Source organism: Apostichopus japonicus, chromosome 15 (genome assembly GCF_037975245.1).
Source record: "Apostichopus japonicus isolate 1M-3 chromosome 15, ASM3797524v1, whole genome shotgun sequence".
Classification (NCBI taxonomy): Eukaryota; Metazoa; Echinodermata; class Holothuroidea; order Aspidochirotida; family Stichopodidae; genus Apostichopus; species Apostichopus japonicus.
This window is the reverse complement of record NC_092575.1, coordinates 5,252,319-5,273,440: the sequence shown is the minus strand read 5'-3', so window position 1 is coordinate 5,273,440 and position 21,122 is coordinate 5,252,319. Positions and strand designations below refer to the sequence as shown.

The window sequence follows — 21,122 nt, the reverse complement described above, 5'->3', positions numbered from 1 at the left end:
ATTGCTTGATGCCGCTTTACTAATTAAGCTTTAAATTTGAATTACTCATGATATAAGAAGAGTTAATTGTAACCTTGATTGTTTTCTTCCTATCTGATCAAGTGAAGCTAAACATTAGCAAAGTGCATCTGCATTCAATCAATAGCTCGGGTAGTTCAACATACTTTCAGTTGATAATGACCTTACCTAAGAAAAAGGAACATATCTGTCGCGATAAACATGGCAAATGGGAACACGGAGGGGTGAGCAAGGGAGGGGGGGGGGGTACCCCTACCTCCGATATTCAGTGGGGGAAAATGAATCAAAACGAATGATATTATATTCTGCTAGGGAAGAATAGGAACACTACCACGGGTGTACCCTTCCCCTACCCCCACCCCTTTTTTGATCCACACAAAAAGTATTTACTTGCAAACCTGCGTTAAGGGCTACTTTAATTCTGTAGACCTAATTATATATGCCTCCGAATTCACCGACTGGCTGAAGGAAGAAATTGTGAATGGGCATCCAATATAGTATCCAAACTTTTCTCAATTGGTTGGGGGGGGGGGGCTGTCATCTATAGCTTACCAGGTATAGGTAGTAGTGATCCCAAACCCGCTCAACATAAATTAAGATTTGTTATCCTTTTGGGGAATTTCTAGCTTAGAATTCATGTGTGCGGGGGGGGGGGGCATGTTTAGGAGGGGGAGAGGGTGTGATGTCATCTTCATCTCGCGTAGAATAGATAACGGTCCACAAAACCAAGATTATGAAACATTTAAGCCAGTCTTTGAAATAATATAAAATGGCTTCTCCAGTCAAGAAGGTCATACCTTGTCAACACCAACGATTGAAAGTTCAATCTGTCGGTGTCATTTGCCAAATACCCGAGCATTCTCTGTTTGTTGCAATTATCTGATACCAACCCCATAGGGCCTTTGAACCCATTGTAACCGCTTGTTTTTTATTGACAAAGATACCGATAGTTATTTATTAACAATTTTTCTAATAATGTTTGCTGCCACTTTATGATTTACCTTTAAGTTTAAATTAATGACGGGGAGTTACTAATTATCTCGTTCTTTTCAAATTGTTTTAAAGATTGTTCTTGTCTGATCTAATTTAGGCTCACTAGCAGGTATTTAAGCAATGCTTCGTGTAGTTCAACTTACTTTCTGTTCATAACGACCGTACCTGCGAAAAGTAGCATATCTGTAGCGAAAATATATAATTAATGGAAATGGATACGTGAACGGCATATAACAAACTTCAAGTGGATAACCGTCTACTCGGAAATTGGTTTAACGTCAGGTCAAGACAAGCTTAAGTTATACTGTAAGTATAATTAAGTCTCAATATATTTTGTATTTTATTTAAAACAAATATATCTATTATTTGTAGTAGTATACGGAAAATTCTATATTTATATTTGTAACCTCTAATTTAGTCTAATAATTGAAAGAAGTATGCTGCCATCAATTTTAACTAAGTGGCTTGAAAAAGGTTAAATGTAAATGATGGTGGCAAAAGGGGCAGGGAATACTGACCTCTTACCAAAATTTTTATTAACATTTACAATTGCTTCACATAGTAACTAAACTCGTGTTCTGGATCTTTTCGTGTTATTTTCATTATTTAATTGTTGCTTCATTTTGTTCATTGTAAGCTGAATGAAAGTCGACTCGATGCCCGTGCCATTTGGCGTACTAAACACGTGTAGGTTTCAGCGGTTTTTTTTTATTGGTACCACATTTATAGTACCATTGAGTCACAAACTAATTTTGGTCACTTTACAAGCCTTTAAAGCGTAGATAGAAATTTTAACTGGCATATCCTCACCCACCATATGGTAGCTGAGGGTTTGACCTGTCATGGCATCTGCAAATTTCTATACCTTATCATGACAGAGCCTATGTCAGTGCCCCAATGTATTAACTAAGAGTATTGAGGCACAGTCCACTACACGGCCCACACACTCAGCTCAACCCCACCGACCCCCCCCCCCCTAGTAGGTCCCTTCTTGGCATGTAGAACAAATAATGAGAACACAAACCTAACAAATAATTTACACCTTAAATCCATATATGGCTTCCCCTTAGCGTATTTAGAATACGGCTACCATCATAATGCCCTAGGTTTTATTTTTTCAAATACCCTATGTAAAACAGTGCACATAGCTTATAACGTAATGTATAGTCCAAGATTCAACCTACAAAGGTGCGTTTCGTACAAAGGAAGAGTGCAGCTGTATATATCTTCTTATCCAATCCTTCCGAGATATTGTCTACAAGATTGAAAGCCGCCATACATATTGAGTGCTTTTAACGGAAACCATATTGATTTGGATACGATAAGTCGTGTTTAAGTATAAAGTTGCAAAAACGGTTGTAAAAAAGTCGTTCAATAATTTTAGATATTGAAGGTAAAACAAATATTGGTCTATATAAACTCATAAGCTGCTCGTTGCCAGATTTAACAGTAGGAGATTTTTTTTGTGATCTTAAGTTCAGATGGGGAAAGACCTTTTGCAAAAGATAGATTAGTAATGTGTGTTAGCCGAACTGTGATAGTATGCCCAACTTTCTTATGAATGGCATTTGGAATTTGACCGAAACCAGGACTTTTACCATTCTTTAGCTTAAAAATCACATGAAGGACTTCATAATGCGTAATAGGAAACAAAACAAAGAGTTTTTCACATTTCCGTCGATGTATAGCTTAAAGCATGTTTTGTTTCCATTGGTAGCCTGGCTGCCAAAGACTTGGCAAATGTAGAAACAAAAACATATTAAAATGATTAGCAATTTTATGCGGATCTTCTGTGAGAACATTATTACAAACACATGCTTTGCTACAATTAGTTTGCTCACCTTTTTTTTTTTACTTTCTTTTGATTACTTTCCACTATCGTTCTTGTTTAAGTCAAGAATTTTGCTATAGTACATTTTCTTTGCCTAACTAATAACATTTGTAAGCTTATTTTTATAATTGGAATAATGAGCTTTGCGATCACATGAATTTGTTTGCTTATATTTTTTATAGTTTATTTTTATGCTTGATAGAAACAAAGATTGCAGGTGTTATCCATGGTGATTTTTGATAGTTTGTATTCATTTAACTTTGGTGACCGGAGACCACCTGTTTAAGCTTTCACGGATAATCTGCAAAAATAGGGAGTAAGCAATATCTACATCATTATTTAACAAGACTATAGACCAGCCAACAGCTGCAAGATCTGTAATATGTTAAGCGACGTTTCGGTTAAAGGTATTATGTCTAAAGGATTGTGGTATATTTTTAGTGAACAATTTAAATTTGAAACAAGAAAAATCGGATAATGCTCAGATGTATCACTTATTATAACACCGGAGTTAACATTAGACACAGAGATTATTTGTGTAAATGTTGTCAATCAGAGTAGAAGTTTCCCTTGTAACTCTCGTAGGCCTGTCGATGGTATATACTAAGGAATGCATTGTCATGGTGTTGATAAATGGTCTACGTCGTACTTTATATGATTTTGACGGATATCAATATTATAATCCCTGCTTTAAAGCAGGTTTTAACTCCAGTATCTTGCGCTTACTTGGTATACACTGAAAATGATGTTTTTTGCAGAAACAGTAAACATTGGTTAAAATCGTTACGGGTATAGTAAGAGCAACCCTGTATTAATCGCATCTCATCATGAGTTTCGGGAGTTCTATGATCGAACATAACTTACAAGAAAATACAAGAATGATAACGAATTAACAAGTTAAGCTAACGTACTGAGTTGATATAAAAACCTTTCTTTTATAGAAATAAACTACAAAATAATATACGAGTAAAAAGGGAAGAAACTACGAATAGGATCACAAATTCCATAGTAAGAAATGTGGCTGGTTCAGGGAGTTGTTATACTCCCTGCTGGTAAGCAAGGCATGCATTGCAGTGAGTATGCTAGTTGCGCGCTTTGAATGTCATACGTTTTCACAAGTATTACGTAACTTACTAGAAAAATATATACAAGTCGTGTGTGTACATTTCTAAAACATGAGATCTCAAAATTAGGAATGTTTAGATGCAACTCACAAGGCCTGGGAAGTGCCATTTCTGGTAATTTGGGAGTCATGGTTGGCAAACATTTTTGCTACGATCGCGCCAACCGATGGTGGCGCTTTGCTTAGCTAGTGTCATCATGGTTCCTTTTGGGAATTGGCTTACCCACTAAAAATATCTATAAAATATGCCCTGTTATAAATACGCACATCACAAGCACCACAAGGTAACATTTGAACGATACATACAATTTTATCGATGTTCTTCAACTACTTATAAAGTTTAAGTATGTTTCCCTTTTGGGTTTAAGTTTCAAATTGATTAATCATAATGAAGGCCATACGTTACACCCGGATGGTGAAATAGGCAAGTCTTTCTTAATTTAAGTCTTATCACTTGTCAGATGTGCCTTCTTAAAATATGTTTATGACTGACATATCGATTCAGGGAACCAAACAGAAGCAAACTTGAAGATTTCTAAATGTGAGTCCGCCCTTGGGCCCAACCGTGGCTTCGCCCATGGACCCCATCAGGGACCCTATGGCGGGCCCTTGGACCCCACCTGTAAAAGGCTTTTGCGCTAAGGTGCTCATGGACTCCTCAGTGTTATCCATGTTCATTCATTTATGCCCCCCCCCCCACTTTTCAAGTCAGATTGACGCCCCTGCCCTAGACAGTCTCCAGTTTCCCGTTCTACGTATGCATTCGTTTATTAAAATTTGTTTTAACAAATTGAAAACATACAAAAGCAAAGAAACGCAAATACTCAATATATAGTTAACTATTGGGACAAGTTACCTCATTTTACCCCTCAACGAAACCTCGTGAAATACCAATGAACATAAATTCCGTTATAATAGTCTACACTTAAATTTGCAAATTAAATGAATTGGGAAGTTTGGTAGTAGTTTTTACAGAATCGTTGGAAGGTCCTTTGGTGTTGCAAAGAAATTAAACAATTTTGGACTGTGTCCCACGGCTTACCAATAGTGAAATGAACTAACGAATGTATGTAAGCGTATTCATGTCACTCAGCTGATGGCTTGGCCGACTTTTTCTAAAAATGGCGACCTGAAACCGTAATTGTGGCATAACCCAGTATAATATTTTTCAAATTTGGTAGAAAAGTGCCCAGTGACATAAGCTTAAGTATTGAAGACCTCCATCGAATGAAAGGTCGAATAAAGCGAAAAGTGAATGTGCTATACAAATAAAATGATAAAAAGATGTCCAACCTTCATAAGTTAAGTGAAGTGTTATCAAAATTCAATACTTATTGTAACGACTGAGTTCAAAACGCAAATGAAAGAACTAATGCTGTTTGAAATAGAAAGTAGCAATTTAAGTGTCAGCCAAAACGAAGATTTAAATTACAAAGGTGACATTTTCATTGGCCCAATTGGGATATTGTTGTTTCCCAAACCGCATCGGTTTCTGCCCCTGCACCATTGTCACCTTTTCCTAAATTCCTACGTCACTACTTAGTGTCGCATAAATCCAATATTGTCTTATTTGAATAGTGAAACTGTTTAAGTTCGATCGATCATTACGTCTATGGAAAGAAATGAGAAATTGGGTACCCTAAATAGCTCCTGTATAAGCATATTCTCTGTCCTGTATTGGTTAAGTCCTTATTTGGCAGAGATCATAGTATATTATATTATAAATGTAACAAAATATCTATTTGTTTACAGAAGATTTATAATGACAACATTTTGAAGCTGGGGCTAAACGGTATATTCACTGATCATCAATATATGCCTATTTGAAGAGAAAGGAAAGGAATCACTTCATTAGTGAGATGAGTGAATCGGAAAATAAGTCACAGCCATGTGGTTCGTCAGAAGACCCAGAGATGAGTGAATCGGAAAATAAGTCACAGCCATGTGGTTCGTCAGAAGTAGACCCCAGACAAAAGTCAGTGTCGGATAAGAAAGGTACAGTTTCGCATAAAATAATTTACCTATTATTTTGTTAATTATATATATGAGCACTTATTCACATCTAATGCATTAGAATCGCATACCGTTGATAAAATGCGAAATGGGTCCAAACGTTTGGAATGTCCCATACGTAGTCAGTAGTTCCTTGAAGCGAAAGGATGGCAAAGATGGAAATTTATCATATTTGCTACAATATGGTTAAAATGCATGTACATACATACAAGAAATGAATCCACTCCAGCTCCCTTTAGTTTAATTCATGTCTACCAGTAGCTTATAGTGTGTCACCCGTCTAATATCGAAAGGTGACAAGTCGAACTACCGAGCTCAGATAGATACCATTTTCAATTGGTGTAATGTGAACATTTTGCTGCTTAATGTTACAAAAACAAAAGAAATGACTGTAGAATTTAGACTAATTAAAACACCCAGGCTCACTCTCTCAATTAATGGCACTGCATGTTGTTGAACAAGTTTCTTCATTCAAGTTTCCCGGTACAAACATTCCGGACGATCTTTCTTTGATGGTAAATTCTATTGAAATTCTGATAAAAAAGCCGAACAGCGCCTAGATTTCTTGCGTAAATTGAGAACACTTGGAATAAATCAGTATATTTTAATTAACTTTTATCGTGCAATATTTGAAAACGTGCTAACTTCATCAATTACGGTCTGGTTTGGCCGTGTAAACCAATCTGACCTCGTTAAGTTATCGTTTATAATTCGGTGTGCGGTTAGATACCAGCCTACCGTCGCTGCACACGATCTATCTTAAAGGACCGCTAAGAGATTGGACAAAATTATGATTGATTCGAATCACTTTGGTGATGGCTATTTTTTTTTTTTTTTTACCTTCAAATCGCTGTGTCCGTACTATTAGGGAAAATAAGCGTCTAACGGATAGTCTTTTCCCAACTGCTGTGAAATTATTTAATTCGTTATAACGGTTATCTGTATTTTATGTTTAGTTTGTTTTTGATTCTATGCTTAGTTTCACACATTTTGACACTTTTCAGCCTTTTCCTAAATATTTTTATAGTAATTTATTTCACTTTTTAGATTTCTTACATTTTTTTTGCAAATGTTTACATATTTTCTAAATTTCTTAATCATATTTATTACAAAGCAAGAGGAACGTTATGATTTTCGATGTGTAATATGTTTATACATTGGATGAATATATGAAATGAAAAATGTTTCCTTGCTTTGAACGAACAGAAATTGTGTTCAAATAACGTAAACTATACTTTAGGTCATCTTACTTCTCTTTTCAAGATTCAATTAGTAATGCTGTTCCCCTGTGCCTTCCAAACAACTACACTTGGGATTCCGACACAAATAAGATTTCTGTTGACAAGACGAATCCACGGAAAACACTTACAGTGTGTACGGAAGGGTTGGAGTTGCTCCAGAGACTTGGAGATCAACTGGTTGTGGTGTTGTGCATTGCTGGTCCAGCAAGGTCCGGAAAATCATTTTTCGCATCTCAACTTCTAGAAGATGTTAACTTCGATGTAGGTCACGGCGCCGGGTCTCACACTGCAGGGATATGGATTGGTGTTGGAGAAAAACCGGTCAGTTTTAGAAGTGGTAAAGCAAGAGTGGTCATACTAGATGCCGAAGGGTTGGGTGGGGTAAACACAGATAGTAGTAATACCGATGCAAAATGGGAACATAAAATATTTTCTTTGTGTGTGCTACTTAGTTCGTACGTCATATACAATAGCAAGGGATCTCCCAATAACGACGAATTAGATAAACTTGGATTTATTGCTGAGTTTAGTCGTTCCATTTTTCGAGAGAGGCAGAAAGACGTACATAAACTACAAACACCGAGCGAGGGTTTAGGTCAGTTTGGACCAGATTTTCTTTGGTTATTTCGAGATAATCTTTATACACCAGATCTGAATGGAAAACCATGTGACTGGACAGAGTTTGTCAAAAAAGCACTCCTTGATCCCAAACCAAACGAGACAGAGAGGAATCATATTCGAAAATCGATCACATCTACATTTAGAACAATCCAAGCCGCTGATTTACCTCCCCCAACCACAGACTCAAGGGCGGTAAAAAAATTATTAGCAGTGGTGAATAAAGACAAAATAAGCCAAGATTTTTTCCCTAGAATTAAAGAGGTAGTGCAAAATATGTTGTCGTCTGTACAAGTAAAGACTATTAAAGGAAGTAAACTCACTGGATCCCTGTTAATTGATATGCTATTACATGTTGTTGACATAGTAAACAGCGAGTGCGACAAACTTGATGTCACCAGTATGTGGGATAGTATTGTAAATGCAGAAATGCAACGTTACATACAAAGTGCGTTAGATTTATATAAGGAGAAAATGGAACAAGTCGAACTTCCTGAGAATGAGAAAACATATTTAAAGCTTCATAAGTCTGCGAAAGATTTTTCAAAGGCTCATTTTGTGAAAGTTACTAAACGTTTTGATGAAGATATCTGCTCAAGTCAGTTAAAAGTTCTGTGCGATAAAATTAAGACCGAGTTTGATAATACATTAATGAAAAAAAATGATCAAGCGTCATTAAGTTTCAATAAAGAATTGATTTTAGCTCTGGAAAATGAATATTTTAATAAACTTCCCGCAAAATCCAGTTGTATGAAACTGAAAACTGCTGATAAGAACATTAATGATTGTTTCAATGAAAGGGCTAAGGGATCGAAAGCAGTCAAGCGGAAAGTAAAGAGCCAAGCACAGTTGCTGCGTGATCAGAAAATAGGCAGCATGAGAACGGAATCACTGATTTATGCCGAGCAGCAATCATGTGAATTATTTGAGATGTCTTTAAAAAAGGCGTTGGAAGGGGAATCCCTAATCCAAAGCGAACTTAATGCTCTGAAAGAAACTTTTATCAAGGATTGCTTCAACAATTTTAGTAAAGTAAAATGTAATGATGAAGATTGCACCCCTTGTATGAAATCTGGGCATAGTCTTGGCCAAAAAGTAGAAAGCATATTTAAATCATGCTCATCAGAATGCTACTATAAATCGGATAAAGCATGTCAATGTTTGATAAAAAAATTAATACAAATAAAGTTGTTACCGTTTGTAATGAACATTGATTCACATAACTATAGTGATTTTCTAAAACTAAAAGAAGAAATATTGACCCAGTACGACAGAGAAGCGAAAGGACCGGCAAAGAGAGACTTATTGGGTACGTGTACAGAGACAATAGATATGCACCAAGAAGGGATACAGCTTTTGATAATTCAAAGCGCATTGAAAAATGTGTCTTGTAAGTACACAAACATTTTGAACAAAACTGCAAACTCTGATCCATGTGGAGATGAAAAACTGAAAAAATTGCAAGCTCTAAAGCGCAAGGATATGGTCTCTGCATTTAATATGAAGTGCTTAGGCATTGATAAATCTAAATTAAGACCATATCAGTTAAATTTGGTAGACGTGATCAAAAACTTTACAGTATGGATAACAAATGAGAATACACTTAGGTCTATCAATCTATGCGAAGAACTTGTCACAAGACTCTCAAAGGAATTTCATGATGGCATATTGCAAACACACTTTCCTGAAACACATTGCGAAACGGAATATAGTCAATGTAGCTATAACTTACAAAAGGTGGACAAGCTTAAAGATAAAATACGTGATGATTATAAACAGAAAGCACGTGGTCCCGAAAAGGAACGTTTTCAAAAAAGTTTGAACAAATATATTGAAATTCTTTTGACAGCCATGCAACATCATTTTTACCAGCTTGATACAATTAAACAGAAGTTTCCAATTAGTGAAACTGAGCTACAAAGCGCAATCAGTGAAACTACTAAGAATACGGAAAAAGAGTTTACCGATACAGAAAAACAAATATCTCTACCATTAGGTAGTTGCAGCAAAGATATTTTGTCGATCGTCTTAAATTTCGACACAATACACCTCGTAGAAGAAAAATACAAAGAGTCAATGGAGCAATTAGATAGCATTTGCAAACGTTTTTCATTAGCAAGTAGAAAGAAATGTGAAGAGTTAGTTGGTGGTGGTCAAGCGGATACTGTCAAATTAGCTCAAATAAGAGATGGTTGCATAGAAGACTTTGAAAAAACAGCACAAGGTGTATTGAAGGATCATTATAAGAGCATTCTTCAAGGTAATGTTGATCTGGAGATACGAATTGCACACACTACCCTTGTCGATGATACAGTGAAACGCATATTTGCAGTTTGCAGAACATCCATAGAAAACTTGGTGCAAAGTAATCCACGTGAACGGGACGACCTTGTTAAAGAAATTGAGAAGGTAAAGGAAAATGTTAGAATGAAGATTCAAACCTTTCGAAATAAGGTTGCAGAGGCAAACATGACAGGAACAGAGGAAATGATAGCTATTGAATTGAAAGACACTATATCTTACGTGGGTGACAAGAATTTACGTATTTCGTCTGAAAAATGTTATGCACAACTGCGTGAAGTAATGAAAGCGCTGACAAGTCGCTGTAAGAGGTTTCTAGACAACGAAAAATCCACAGTTGAAGCCTTATGTCATATCAAAACAGAATGCCTAGGTGAATTTGAAAAAGGAGCAATCGGACCAGCCAAAGAAACTGTGAAAGAAGCATTAGAAAAAGAAATAGATAAAGAGATTCAAAGAACCTATGCACTTTTTGCAAAAACAAGCTACCGAGAAACAATACTTGTAAAAACAGAAGCATTCCAGTACGAAGACCAAGTCAATTCTTCGGGAGAGGTTAACCTAGATGAATTGACCAAGCACTTGGAGAAAGAATCTCAAGATATATTATTGAGATACCCCGGGTTGTTCGACAAAATTAAAAATGATCTTAGTGATGATTTACGTAAAGAACGTGAATTTTATCTAAAAGTGTTAAAGCAAAAGATAACACTCACATCTGATATAGCAAATTATAGAAGTTCAATAGAAGCTTTGATAAAAGATGGTCCATGTGAGGAAGAACACCTTAACAAACATATTGACATGATAAAAAAAGAAGCATGGGAAAGTATCGAAATGACATTTAAAGAGGTTGAACAGACAAACTTTGCATTAACAAAGGGAATGCTAAAAAAGGCACTGAAAGATACGACACTTAACACAAAGGCACAAAATCACATCCTTTCCACTGCTAAATGCAGCAGTGTCGTTTTACAAGTATCGGAAGAACTAAAAGGTTATTGTAAGAATTTTCTAGAATCAGAAAAATCTGTAATCGATAACTTACGTCATTTAAAATTTGTATACCTACGTAAATATGACGAAGTTGCAATAGGACCTGCAAAAGCAAAAGAAAGAAAAACATTAGAAAAAGAAATCGTGGAAGAGGTTGATAGAACGTTTGTGTTGTTTGCGAAATCAAAGTACCGAAAAACACTTCTTGTAAAAACAGAGGCATTTCAGTATGAAGACCAAGTTTTTGCTTCGATAAAAGTTAACCTAGATGATTTGACCAAACACTTGGAGAAAGAATCTAAAAATATCTTATTGAAATACCCTGAGTTGGTAGACAAACTTAAAAATGATCTTAGCAAAGATTTACGTAAAGAATGTGAATTTTATCTAAAAGTGTTAAAACAAAAGATAACACTCACATCTGATATAGCAAATTATAGAAGTTCAATAGAAGCTTTGATAAAAGATGGTCCATGTGAGGAAGAACACCTTAACAAACATATTGACATGATAAAAAAAGAAGCATGGGAAAGTATCGAAATGACATTTAAAGAGGTTGAACAGACAAACTTTGCATTAGCAAAGGGAATGCTAAAAAAGGCACTGAAAGATACGACACTTAACACAAAGGCACAAAATCACATCCTTTCCACTGCTAAATGCAGCAGTGTCGTTTTACAAGTATCGGAAGAACTAAAAGGTTATTGTAAGAATTTTCTAGAATCAGAAAAATCTGTAATCGATAACTTACGTCATTTAAAATTTGTATACCTACGTAAATATGACGAAGTTGCAATAGGACCTGCAAAAGCAAAAGAAAGAAAAACATTAGAAAAAGAAATCGTGGAAGAGGTTGATAGAACGTTTGTGTTGTTTGCGAAATCAAAGTACCGAAAAACACTTCTTGTAAAAACAGAGGCATTTCAGTATGAAGACCAAGTTTTTGCTTCGATAAAAGTTAACCTAGATGATTTGACCAAACACTTGGAGAAAGAATCTAAAAATATCTTATTGAAATACCCTGAGTTGGTAGACAAACTTAAAAATGATCTTAGCAAAGATTTACGTAAAGAATGTGAATTTTATCTAAAAGTGTTAAAACAAAAGATAACTCTCACATTGGAAGTTACAAATTATGGAAGTTCAATAGAAGCTTTGTTAAAAGATGGTCCGTGTGAGGAAGAACACCTTAAAAAGCAGATTGACAAGAAAAGAAAAGAAGCATGGGAATGTATTAAAAAGACATTTAAAGAGGTTGAACAGACAAACTTTGCATTAACAGAGGGAATGTTAGAAAAGGCACTGGATAATACTACACGAAACATAGAAACACAAAATCACTTCCTTTCCACTACTAAATGCAGCAGTCTCCTTCTACAAGTATCGGAAGAGCTAAAACGTTATTGCAAGAATCTATCAGAAACATCTGAAATCGATAACTTACGTCATTTAAAAGATGAATACCTACGTAAATATGACGAATTTGCAATAGGACCAGCAAAAGCAAAAGAAAGAAAAACATTAGAAAAAGAAATCGTGGAAGAGGTTGATAGAACGTTTGTATTGTTTGCAAAAGCAAAGTATCGAATAATACTCCGTGAAGAAATCCAAACATTTCAGTTTTTAGATCTATTGAATAATCCGGAACCAGAGAGAATAGAGCAATTGGTCCAACTCTTAATGACTAAAGTTGATGATATTCAAAACACATACCCCACGTTGGGAGATTCAACTAGAGATAATCTTACTAGAGATTTAGAAGAAAGTATCAATCCAAGCTTGCTGAACGAAATAATAACTGCTTATGGAAAGAAAATTAGTCAGTTGGGATACCAGGGTATTCTTGAGGAAGATGAACTAGAAAATGAAATAGAGTCAGCTAAAAATGGTCTTTTTGAAATTCTTAGACCGCGAATTATTGGAATTAACGGAGGCTTACCCGAAGAGTCGCAAAATATCATCGAAGACTTAGAAACATCTTTCAAGCAAGGAAACGTCGAACGTTCACGCATAAACTGCCAGAAAACCCTTGACTTGCTTTTCCAGTACAAGTGGGATTATCTCACGAAAGTGCATTTTAGAAAAAATTATGATAACAAATGTAAAGGACCTGCTAGGCAAATGGTTTGGAATGACAATCAAGAAATAATTGATTTATACTACGATTCGAATATTGCCCTCTGGAGAAAGGTGTCGTCACCATTGAAATACTTTCTCTATACTGAAGTTTAAAATGAGGATGTATATCCAGATATTTACTATCAGTTATATGAGAGGCAACTTAACAGTTGTTGGTTCTGTCAGTGCATCTTAATGTTTTCTTTTCATTCGGCCGGTAGATATTTCCAGTAAGCTTACCATCATAAATGTTATTATGTACAGTTCGTTCAATTTTTGGTTCTTCACAGCACCAGTACCTTATGCTACAAATGGATGAATCAGTGACGTCTAAGTTTGCAAATAATCGAATAATCATTGATAAGTTGATATATAGTTCGTTCATGGCAGTTAGATTATGATATGGCAGTTAGATTTATGGCATAAATTAATATGAGGTATTGTTTTTTTTTAGTGGATTATGCACATGACACTGTAAAACTCTTAACACGGAATAATTGTTCTACCTGGCTCAATTAAATTGGTGTAATATTGCAATAGAATAAGGAACAAATTATATATGAAGCTGCTTTGATTAACGTTCACTTCCCGTGCTGCAATATAACATGACGTAAAAGGACCTTTAAATCCTATATTTTCATGATTCACTTTTTGTCTGGTTTGTACTAGGATTACAACTGAATGCAATTTTCATTACATATAGCTGCAGTCTAGTTGTTTGGTTTTCTTGCCCGTGATCTATCTTGGGTGACTTTCCTTACAATGTTTCCATGTCATGATCATACGGTTACACTCTCGATTTGAAGGGAATAGGGTTGACATTGAATCAAGTTGTGTGGGTTTTTGTATCCAGGTTCTATCTTTGGTGGTTTTTTTTTTAATGTACAAGTTAACTCGGCCTTTGGATAAGATCATGTATATAACCGGTCTCTTTCCAAGGGACTCGTGGTACACATTTTAAGTAACATCGTCATGAGCACACGGCGACAGTTTCGATGGAAAAGGACTGGGATTAAGACCCAGTTAAGTCGTTTGGTGTTCTTGCCCAGGCTCTTTATCGTTCACTTTGTCGACTTAAAAATGAGCGGATATAAATGATGCTCTTTATTGGTACTCTGTGCATAACACACCCTATAAGGTAGTACTATACCAATATTAATAAATAAATGTTGCAAAAATCGATCATTATATGAAATTTCTCACGTAACTCTAACTTAAGAAAATATATTTTGTGTGCATTTATCCAGAGAGACAAAAGGGTATACGTATGTGTGAAGGACGCAAGATAATTATCATATAAACATATTATTCTCTTCAAGTTCTTTTCGCAGCATTTGTTTTAAAATACCAGTGTTGAAACCAATAGACAGTAGTTACCAGTATTGCCACCAGTGGTGATAAGTAGTTTATTTACAACTGATATAATATTATGATTACAATTTTAAGACGCATGTTTTTCTGTTCTTTTGCAAACCAGAAAACACTTTAACCTAGACTAGTTACGTTTCAATAGCAGAATGTTTTTCTTGAATAAAAAAAGAAGAAATCGAGGTATAGCTTTGTTATTTTATTTACGGTATAGACTTCCTCCTAATAATAGCAACTGTTTAGTATAAGTATGTTAAATACGAAAAAAAACTTTGCTCAAGTTCTGTGGTAGAATTATTGTAAGGGATTAGTGTGGTTTTCAAAGGCAGCCGGTTAAATATAGTTGACTGTATAGAGTTGAATGTATAACTTCTTTTATATCCTTCCAACATTATATCTCACTATATAGACAAACACATTTCGTTAAATAATTGTAGAATGTTATCTTTAATTATATGTTCAGCTATTAATTAAATAATTATACTAATAGTTATTGAAAGTTGACGTAATCGGTGTCTCTTATTAAAATCACCGTATTTTCCCTATGATATATACAGAAGTCCTTGAAATGATGGTTCTACAGAACCAAATGGTCTAGTTTGCGGCACAAATTTGCACTGTGTTGGAATGTGAACTGCATGGCTGCTACTCCTCATGTATAAGAGAACTATGAAGAGATTTAAAGAATTGTGGAAAGTTTGTGCACAGTCTTGTCAGCGCCAACAAAACTGGTGGGATGATATCCTATAGCTGCAAAGTTCGAGAAAGAATTTAAAGTGATACTAATTATCATAGGTAATTAAATGGGTCACCTCAATACGTCAATTGCGCATTCCGTACCCCAAAGTTCTAGTATTTGACTATATTTCAACGGTACAAAACAAAAACCCGTTTCCATTCTATACAACAGGGCGCTACTTCCAAAAGGAGAACGTCATAAACAACAAAACGCCTCTAACAAAAATTGGAGAAGGGTATTTTGTATTACCAAAAATAGGGAAAATCATCATGTATGAAGGGGATGTATTTTAAGTTGTTGCGCTCCCTCTCCCCCTACCGTGGGGCAAACTAAAACAGAGGAGCGAAAGGAATCTTTACACGGAAACTCGAGAGCTAGACAAATTTGGCGCACTTCATATGTTTTGACTATGTTTTGTAACAGTAATTAACTTCAGTAAAAAGGATATTTTCCTCTTATACCATTTTATTCTTACTGTATATTGCTTCCTGATAATGTATTGCATTTTTCAGTTAACGCATGGAATGAATAAATTCTGCTTAAAACTTTACAAAAGCATCTGTCTTATTTTTTTTTTTTCAACTAGAAGAGCATATAATTCCGCGCGTGTAATTTCAACGGTGGTAAAACACTGTGGGGTCCATCGACGGAGGTAAACACCACATGTTTTACTAGTCTCGTACTTTGAACTCTGTGTCGCGCACCACAAAAGTACATTCGTGATATTAAAAATAAATCGTTTCCCTTTGGTTTCATATCATAATCTACAAAGAAAGAATCAAATCACCAGCGACAAAGTAACGTTTATCTAGATGTTACTATGTTCGAATCGATTACATTCAACTTACTAGCTAACGTCATAGTTTTTTCCCCTCACATTAGTTAAATTTGATTTTCACATTATATAAGTATACTGAAAACTCGAACGGGACGGTTCCAATATTGCTATAGGCTACATATTTGATTTTTCTTTACCAAAAAATTAATCATCCCGATTAGCATTGCTAAAAAGGTCATTATGATGAATTACTCATGTGGCCATTATTTTGTGGCCTACAATGTGGAACATTCTTTTATTGAAATGGCATACAATGAGCATACATTCATTATATACAATGTTACCAAATACTGTACCGCAACACATGCGTGTAGTCAAATGAAACATTTGCTAGTTGCTTGCCCGCTGGCATAGTTTGATGGTTGTCAACTTGAGAATAGTAATTTATCCACACCCTTACAAAAAATCGAAATATGTTCGTGTCCTAATTTTTTCCCTCTTGAAAACGATGAGAAAGTTGGCATTCCATGCAGTATATTTTATATTTTCCTGAAAGCTACAATCATTTGAAATTTATAAACATTTTCGTAAATTGAATCCAGGTTGATATTTTTAGGATTTGGCAGAAAACAGTTCGCACAGCTACAGTATGCATGTGATACATATATCGCGAAGTGACTGGCATATTTTAACTACATATGTAAGACAATCATGCCTTGAATAACTATACAGCGCACATTCGCATGCTTTATTTTTGCTTTCCCGAAATGGAAAACTATAGAGTCACTTTTACCGACCTTGCAAAATTGTCAGATTGCAAGAACTATAACACGGATCGCAAAGTCGGTAATTACTATTACGGTCAGATCCGTCCAACGCCGCAACATACATAAACGCTGTATGTATTCTGAAATAAGTTCTCATTTTAATTCTCATTTTTTTTAGTACATTCCAACCTTACGCATTACGAGTGGAACACCTGTGACAAATCGTTAGCAGTACAGGTAAGATCCTTGTTATGTCATCTGCGAGTTAATAAGGTCATGGAGGTAAAACAGACGTGTAAATGAGTTTACAACAGTGCGCGAAATAGTTCCTTAACCATGCGTTTATATGCACGTATTATATAAGGTGGCACAAACGGCGCTCCATTTGTATCACCCATCCGGAGTCTATGCATTCTAACAGAGCCGTATCTCTTTATACGGCTCTGTTATAAGGTATGTAATACCGCCCTCGTTTATTTTCGGGGGAACCTTTCATACTGTAGTGTTGATTAAACATTACAACATTGAGTACTTCTCGGATACTAACCACTGTATAACTATTATGTGCGTATTTGTGTAGGCTGTGTACTGTGGAGTTATATTAAATACGATGCTTGCGTTTATTGTTCAATAGAACAATTTCTTCCTTTCGGGTGTACTTTCAGCGCGACTAGAGGAAACGATATGATTAAAACTTAGAAGTCGTTCAGAATGCACTGTAATATCATTGTTGTTAAATAAACACACACAATAAACATCGTTTGATCATTCTTACCACAAAGATGACCCCATTTTGAAGATACACGCTTCATTGTGTGGAGTGGAAGACTATACATTCGGTAAGTACCAATTCTTCTTACTGTATTTTATTGGGGCCTAAAACTGTTAACAAAAATATAATCCTCATCTACTGCAAAAAGCCTGTGATCTTAGCAGGTCTTCTTCAAAGTTGCAATAAAACGAACAAATACTAAATTTTGGAGCATGATTGAACAATGAATAGAGCAAAGTTAGACAGAACGATGAGAATTAACTGTTAACAAACTGCTTAGCTGCTGCCAAAAAAACTCCATCTAGTTTAATATATTAAAGTAAGAGGAATTTACAAAAAAGAAGAAGACGTTTCGCAACAGGATCTACTTCAGAGGATAACTGATATGAAAGATATCAAGGACAAACTTTAATGACACATATGGAGAAGATCTTACCGGATCCAAACGCTACGTCCTCAAACGATGTTATGTAACTTATAGTGATTATTGTAGATGCCGTTATATAGTCAATGTCCAATCAAAATCTATAAACTTCACCTACTGATTTAGATAGAAGGTTAACCTATGTGGAAGGGGCTAGAGGCCAATGAAGGATTTTATAAGGGAATGGTGTTGCTCTGGGGTATAGTTGAAGGCAACTACCATGGGGTCTGATGTCTCTCCAAAGTAATTTTGGAAGTCAATGACACAGGAATCTGTCACAACCTGTGGCAAGATATCCAATGTGTGAAAGTGTGTGACTAAATATTACTCGCCAAAACGCAAAAATCACTCGCCATTAAGAGCCCTGTACAAATCTTCATAGTACAGATCTACAACATCAATACTTTCTATGAACAAATGTTAGGCACTTAGGTAGATACATGGTGCTACGTAATTGCACATTGGACAATTATGTTTCTGTGCAGTTTGAGATTTAAACTTATTTTACACCAAACGTAAGTGATGAACAAAGTAGAACATTTCGCAGAATCGTAAATAAACAACTAGGCCTACTGTAGTGTCTCAAAATAAGAAAAATAAAACATTTGCAAATATACCTTGGCTTCTGTTACAGGCATTTACTAAACAGTAGCTATGTATATATGAGCGAAACCTAAATTTACCTCATTGCTTCTTTGAACCGCTACTCGATAAGCGCGATTCGTACATTTTCCCATTTATTTATCTGGTCACTTCCCCCAACGTAACTTCATCCAAAACCTGTAGTTTTTATTTGGCAATTAATCTCGACAATGCGAAATACGACGGAAAACTTCAACAATGGAAGCAAAGATTAATACAGGTCTGTGATTCGTGACAACGGTATCGTTCATTCCAATGAACTTTGTATGTACAAACATAATTCTGTAGTGCTATAATGCTGTAACGTTAAAATTTGTAATGCAACAACGTATGCAGTTAGCGACAAGGTTTATTCAATCGAACTTAGGTTGTTGGTTTGCTGGTTAGCTGATACTATCTTCGGATGCCCGTAAGCTAATTTCCAATTGCTAGCAACCTCTCCTATTTTTATGAGGCGTAACGCACATGTTATCTAATAGGCTGGTCGGTTGGGGCATGGAGGTAAAAACAGCATCCATGGTTTGGGGTACGGTCGATTATAAAACAAGATTTCTGAATTTTTACCTCTGGTGACTGCAATGACATTTGACCCCCCCCCCCAAAAAAAAAAACAAAAAAAAAAACAATACGCTTGTTTTACTTAACGTGTTACAACAACATACTAAATATGAGATTGGTACAAGCTTTTCTTCTTGAGATATCGTGTTCACAAGCAAGGCACACACATACACCCACCCACACTCGCATGTATGCACAAGAGCCCACACACTCATCCGCCTACATGACTGCATAGGCTACGATTGCAATCGAAACCAAATATAACCGAAAGTTTCCAAAAGTCAAGAGAGAGAGAGAGAGCGGTACCGAAGAGTACTAAAGAGTTTAATTAGTAATCTGCAACTGCAGCACTTACAGTCTCATCATCATTATTCTCTGAGACTGAGGCAGGGCTCATTTTTAAGTATATGTTATGGTTCAGCGGCGTAACGCCTATGGGCTCGGGCGGGGCAAACCCAGGGGCCCGCGACAAAACGGGGCCCCCGCTGCACTGATGTACAGAACTTAGAAGAGGGGTTCCCTCTTTTTCTGTTTTTGAAACGGCACGTTTTCGTTGGAAAAGAAACTATAAACGAGACAATGATCATATTTTTCTGTGCGTGAATACGTTCGTCATAAATCATATGCCCCTGCAACTGCAAATCTCGTATCCTTCTTTCCGCACGACTGACTCAAGAGCCTGGGGTACACAATGGAACTTGATAGGCTACGCTGGTACATATTATAGCTAAATCTAATCGATATGTTTGCTGACAAGAAGGCCAGGCTCAGTAAATTCAAGCTCCAGCCTTTCCAAGTTCTCGGGAACTTGGATACCATTTGTCCACAGGAGTTACGCCACGGGTGGAAATATACATGTTTATGTAAATTGGACATTGGTCATTTGGTCTTGTTGACCTTTTAATCTCTTAATGTATTATACTTTGCAACACATATTTTCATGTTCCCAGTATGACAGACAAGGCGGACCAAAAATGTGTCTATGAACGCAGATTTTCCCCAAAATCTCAGTCGATAAAATCAACACGAAATGTTCCATATACGGCTAAGATTGCACCAGAGAGCTTGTAGAACCCCAGAGCTTCCAGGGCCCTAAGGCGGGCTCTGGAACCCACGCCTTTGGGACTTCGCGCTCGTGATGTGCTCTGCGCGCACATCGGTAGATTCTCCGCAGCAGCCAGGGGGCCCTTCCTACCCTGGACCCAGGGGCCCCCAGACTCATCGTTACGCCGCTGTTATAATTGTCCTTCGGTCAACCTCTCCCTCATATTTGGTTGTCCTAAGGAAGTTTTGGTTGTCCAATGAAAGCACAAAAAAAAGTACTACTGGATTTGCCTGACGTGGTACGTCGTACACATCGTGTGTACTGTAGTTACTAAATATATGCTCAGGGACTATAATGTTAGTTACGTACGTCCTGCGATTTTCCAACATTTGGATTTTTTAATTGCACGCTATGCACGAGAGCCGTACGTAAGTAATACTACAATGTAACGGTTTTGCCTTGTGGTGGGGGGGGGGGGTACCGTAACGTTAGGCTACGCAGGCCTAGTCTATCTGCCGGAAAAGCCCCATTGACTTACACACTAAATTACAAAAGCAATTTGGTCTCTAAATCTAGATAGAGGTTCTCACAGCTAACCGCTACCCATCACCGGATTGCGGACGAATTTTTCATGGCACCATCAGTTTTCCTTATCATGACCGTGCAGATTTTTTGCTATCCGAACCGGGAGTTCTCGTCACTTGTAAACAAACCTCTTCACTTATTAGTAAAAAATTATCGTACGCTGCTCCCTAGGAGGCCTAAAGGGACTAAAAT

The 21,122-nt window shown here is 36.3% G+C and overlaps 1 protein-coding gene across 1 annotated transcript; it reads left to right on the top strand.

Annotated features, from left to right (window-relative positions):
• The first annotated feature begins 1,081 nt into the window (after nucleotides 1-1,081).
• On the top strand, nucleotides 1,082-15,899 carry LOC139981310 (uncharacterized). The gene is made up of 3 exons (XM_071993635.1): nucleotides 1,082-1,317; nucleotides 5,718-5,960; nucleotides 7,242-15,899. The coding sequence occupies exons 2-3, from the start codon at nucleotides 5,825-5,827 to the stop codon at nucleotides 13,364-13,366; spliced, it is 6,261 nt and encodes a 2,086-aa protein (XP_071849736.1). The 5' UTR covers nucleotides 1,082-1,317; nucleotides 5,718-5,824; the 3' UTR covers nucleotides 13,367-15,899.
• Nucleotides 15,900-21,122: the final 5,223 nt, after the last annotated feature.